Source organism: Asterias amurensis, chromosome 19 (assembly GCF_032118995.1).
Source record: "Asterias amurensis chromosome 19, ASM3211899v1".
Lineage (NCBI taxonomy): Eukaryota > Metazoa > Echinodermata > Asteroidea > Forcipulatida > Asteriidae > Asterias > Asterias amurensis.
Window position 1 is genome coordinate 15,161,044 of NC_092666.1, and position 4,352 is coordinate 15,165,395.

A 4,352-nucleotide genomic window follows, 5' to 3' on the forward strand; every position below is an offset into this window, starting at 1 on the left:
GGTCCAAAACATCATGTGCGCACACAAGGTGCCAAACATTGGGTTGGACTGCACATTGGGTTGTAGGAAAAAAAAATTGTATCCTGCCACCACTTTTTCACTCAGTTTTTACGAAAAGGAATATCTCATTTGAGTAAATCAGATACTAATTTATTTCATAATGAAAAGTTGCATTTAGACCATAATAAAAAAAAATTCTCATCCGAGATAGTTCTTAAAGTAATTCCTCACCTGGTGCACATCCTCCATTCGGTTCCGTCAAACCAACCTCGGAGCAGTACTCTCCAAGCAAACAGTCCGTACAATCTCCAATCTTTGTTAACTTCTCCACAGGTCCAAACGTTCCTTTAGGACAGAACTCGTACCAAGCGTAGCCCGACTCGCAGTAGGTACCCGCTGGGCATGGACCACCTGTTGCATCAGCAGGGTCTGGGGTGCTTGTAATGGCTCCTAAGACGCAGTAGAACCCTGCTGCACATTGGGCTGTGGGGGCGATCTGGTTAGTCGCTTCACAATAATAACCTACAGCGGATAAAGATTATAGTAACAGGGAATAAGATTTGTGGGATTTGAAACTTTGCTTGGTAAAAGTATAAAAACAACTCAATGTTTAAAAAAAAAATCTAAATCTACATACAAACAAAATTATCAAAATTAAAGGGGTTGAACCCACCTTCTGTGCAGAGTCTACATTGGGTAACGTTCTCCAGGCTAGTGATATTACTGAAGGTACCCACTGGGCATGGATTCTCCTGAGCTGTCTGGGTGCCTTCAGGGCAGTAGTAACCTGTGATAAAGACCAGTTACAGAGTCAATAAGGTTGAATAATGGACTTGCCATTGTTAAGCCATGCTAACTAGTCAAATAGTGGCTACTATTACTATAGTATGTCTAGTCATGACGGCAGTTTTTCAACTGCAGTTTTACTGTCATGCGCCTGCGGCAGTACACAATCTTTGGTTTTCAACACAGTCACAACTAGTGTCAGAGTTGTGACCAATAGAAGCTTGAATAGAAGTAGGGTAGTGAAACACACTAGTTGTCCAGCACTAGCCACTGTCTGCTGTCTAAGAGCATAAAATACAGATAAATTATGATAATTGGATTTTCAATGGGCCATGGGGTCTTCCAGGCAATGGTTGCTACAAATAAAACACTCTCGTCATACCTGCTGGGCATTCCTTGGGAGTAACCACGCCATGCGAGGGCGCTCCGACACCGCTCTGATCCTCAGCTATAGCCTCATCTTGATCACAGTAAGAACCTGCTGGACACATCAAGCATTCACCCTGCCCAGTAGAGGGCTGATACGTCCCAGACAGACACGCCGTCTGGTCAGGGCTTCCTCTAGGGCACTGATGTCCAGCTAGACACTCCGCTCCAGGAGGCTGAGGTACCGTAGAGTTCTCCCAACAGAACCATCCTTCGTCGCAGTCATCGTTGGGTAGGACTCGTCCCCAGCCACTGCAATACATCCCGGCGGTACATGGCAGGCAGTCAGTCAGGTTGTGGTTGGCAAAACGGTTAGAGTAAGAACCTGTGAGAGAATAAAATAAATATATCGATGAACTAGCTCATGCCTAGAAATTACAATTGTCGCGATGCCTTGTACTTTATTATGGTGCCCTCTGCTACCCAATTTGTTAAAAGCTATTTTATTTAGTATTTATATAGCACCAAAATCACTTTAAAAGATGCTCAAGGCACTTTACAGATTAAAAATAAATATAAAACAACCGTAATGGTAAACAGGGAAAAGAATTTCATTAAACACTTAAAAACAAGATTTTTTTTAAATAAAGTGTAATGATATAAAAAACAGACCCTTAAAATCAGGAAAGTACTAAAAAAAGAATTTGTTTGAATTATTTGTAATGACAGAAAAACAGACACCACAAGAAATGAAATGAATGTTGACAAAAAATCCACACTTACCAGGAGGGCAAGGCTCCGGACTACTACTGCCGTCTTCACAATAATGGCCCTTGGGGCAGATATCACCAGTAGTATCGTTCTCAGGATTGGGCAGTATCGTACTCCCTGTGCAGTAATACCCAGCTTGACAGCTACCGCTAACGTCAGCGAGCTCATCATAGCGGCAGTAGGAGCCTGGGGTGCAAGGTGTAGGGGATGCAGAACCTCTGGGGCAGAATTCACCAGCGATGCACATACCACCGGTGGTTTGGTTTGGACAATGGCAGGAAGAGTCTAAAGATGAGACAAGAAAGGAGAAAAATGTTTATTATTGTTAATACTATTTATTTGGCCATTTCACAAAGAACAATAACAATACATGTAATTCCAAATAAGATTATAGTTATAGTAAAACAATAAAATAAACATGTCGAACGAACTACAAGTGGGCATACATGTACATGCTAAAAAGCAACTAAACCTCTGGTCCTGAATGAAGAAGACTGACATAAGGTTTGGATACAACAAGAAACATGTGAAGAATAGATGAGAGATGAGGGTAGATTGGGTAAGAATAGAAAATAGGGTGGAAGAGGGAACAGCAGGGAACTAGGGACAGAGACAACCCATTTCAAGCTGGCCAGGATTAACACCAGAGTACTGATAAATTTGTTTGGCAGGATGAGTCTAATGGTGTGAGGAGAAAGGAGTATGTACAATTGTTTGATAAGTTTATGCAGCATGCAATATATGTGTACATGCCTTTGAGTAGGAGCATCACATATGCACATGTAAGATGATAATTGAGGGGAAGAAAAGCTGTTTAATGTGAATGTTATTCAAACAATACCTACAAGTTGTGTATCAAGCTCAAAGTTTCTAACGAAGTGTGCGTCGCCAGACTGGTCTTTCATTATGTTGTAGCATTATGCACTTATAGGTTTTGCCAGGGTGGTTTTTGCCTGCGTTACAGCATGCACAGTAGTCTACTCATGCTTGTTTGGTAACTAATAATTTCAGAAGTGTTGATAAAGAATTATGCAAAAGATAGTTTGTGGCCTGGCATTTTGACCCTAGCATAGTCCTTCTCGAAGGCTAAAGATTAAAAAGAAAAAACATTTTCAACACCAATTTGTCCTCACCTGAGTCATTTCCAAGCGATGTCGGTTGATCCTTCCAAGCTCCGAGGGTACAGTACCATCCCTCTGCGCATTCCCCTTCTGGAACTTCCATTCCACGTTGAGGGCAGTACATTCCTGGTGTGCACAGCTCACACGCATCTACACTCTCACCGTTGGTGTTGTTGTTGAAGGTTCCGTTGTTGCAGGGGTACTGGGTGCTGAACTCAGTGTTGTTGGGACAGAAATGACCTGATGGGTAGAGATATTTGTTAGAATTATTATTATTTATGTCACACACAAAAATCAAACTATTACAAAGAAACATAATGCTTCTATCTAGTGCTGTCCCCATTAAAGGCTCTATACGCAATGGCTGACCGTGCAAGAGGCGAATAGCTCTTCTAAAATTTCTTAAAATAAAAGACTGAATCTGGGGTAAATTTCATGGCTCTGCTTACCGTACACAAAGAATCAGCACTTGCGGAAGTAAGGAATTAGCAGGGAATTTTGGCTTGTGCGAGTGTGTACTCCACGTTACTAGGCATTATTCGCTTACACAGCCAGCACAGAAAATGGTACTTGCACAGTAAGTGACAATTGTAATAATGGTGATCGTAAGCGCAGAAATTGATGGTAAGCAGAGCCATAAAGTTTGGCCATGAACACTAAAATTTAGCCCAACTACAACATCAACTTGCTATTGGGGCAGTCTACAAACATAACGCTCCCACTAGTGCAATAATATCCCTCAGGGCACCCTAGACACTAGCTCTGTTTATCCACCTGTTTGTAGTACCCCGGTCCCTGCTACCAGGGATGCAGAACGACCCGGAAACTGATCACTAAAATTTAGCCCAACTTCAACACCAACCTACCTTTGGGGCAGTCTTCAAACATAATGGTCCCTGCTACCAGGGATGCAGAACGAACCGGAAACTGATCGCTAAAATTTAGCCCAACTTCAACACCAACCTACCTTTGGGGCAGTCTTCAAACATAACGCTCCCACTAGTGCAATAATACCCCTCAGGGCAGTCTAAACACTCGCTCTGTTTATCCACCGGGTTGTAGTAGCCAGGTAGACAAAGGGTGTGGTCACTGCTACCGGGGATGCAGAACGACCCGTAAACTGATCACTAAAACTTTAGCCCAACTACATCAACTTACCTTTAGGGCAGTCTTCAAACATAACACTCCCACTAGTGCAATAATATCCCTCAGGGCAGTCTAAACACTCGCTCTGTTTATCCACCGGGTTGTAGTATCCCGATAGACACAACCGGGATGCAGAACAACCCGGAAACTGATCACTAAAAT

At 42.6% G+C, this 4,352-nt stretch overlaps 1 protein-coding gene across 2 annotated transcripts in view; it reads right to left on the minus strand.

The window, feature by feature from the left end:
* The window catches only part of LOC139951353 (uncharacterized), a 65,898-nt gene extending 61,744 nt beyond the window's left edge, over positions 1 to 4,154 (minus strand). For both annotated transcript variants that reach the window (XM_071950210.1, XM_071950209.1), the window contains exons 1-6: positions 4,012 to 4,154; positions 3,057 to 3,284; positions 1,936 to 2,208; positions 1,169 to 1,537; positions 674 to 787; positions 232 to 522 (exon numbers count right to left, since the gene is read on the minus strand). In XM_071950210.1, coding sequence (XP_071806311.1) covers positions 232 to 522; positions 674 to 787; positions 1,169 to 1,537; positions 1,936 to 2,208; positions 3,057 to 3,284; positions 4,012 to 4,033 — 1,297 coding nt within the window. In that variant the 5' untranslated portion in view covers positions 4,034 to 4,154. The remainder of the gene's footprint in view (positions 1 to 231; positions 523 to 673; positions 788 to 1,168; positions 1,538 to 1,935; positions 2,209 to 3,056; positions 3,285 to 4,011) is intronic.
* Positions 4,155 to 4,352: the final 198 nt, after the last annotated feature.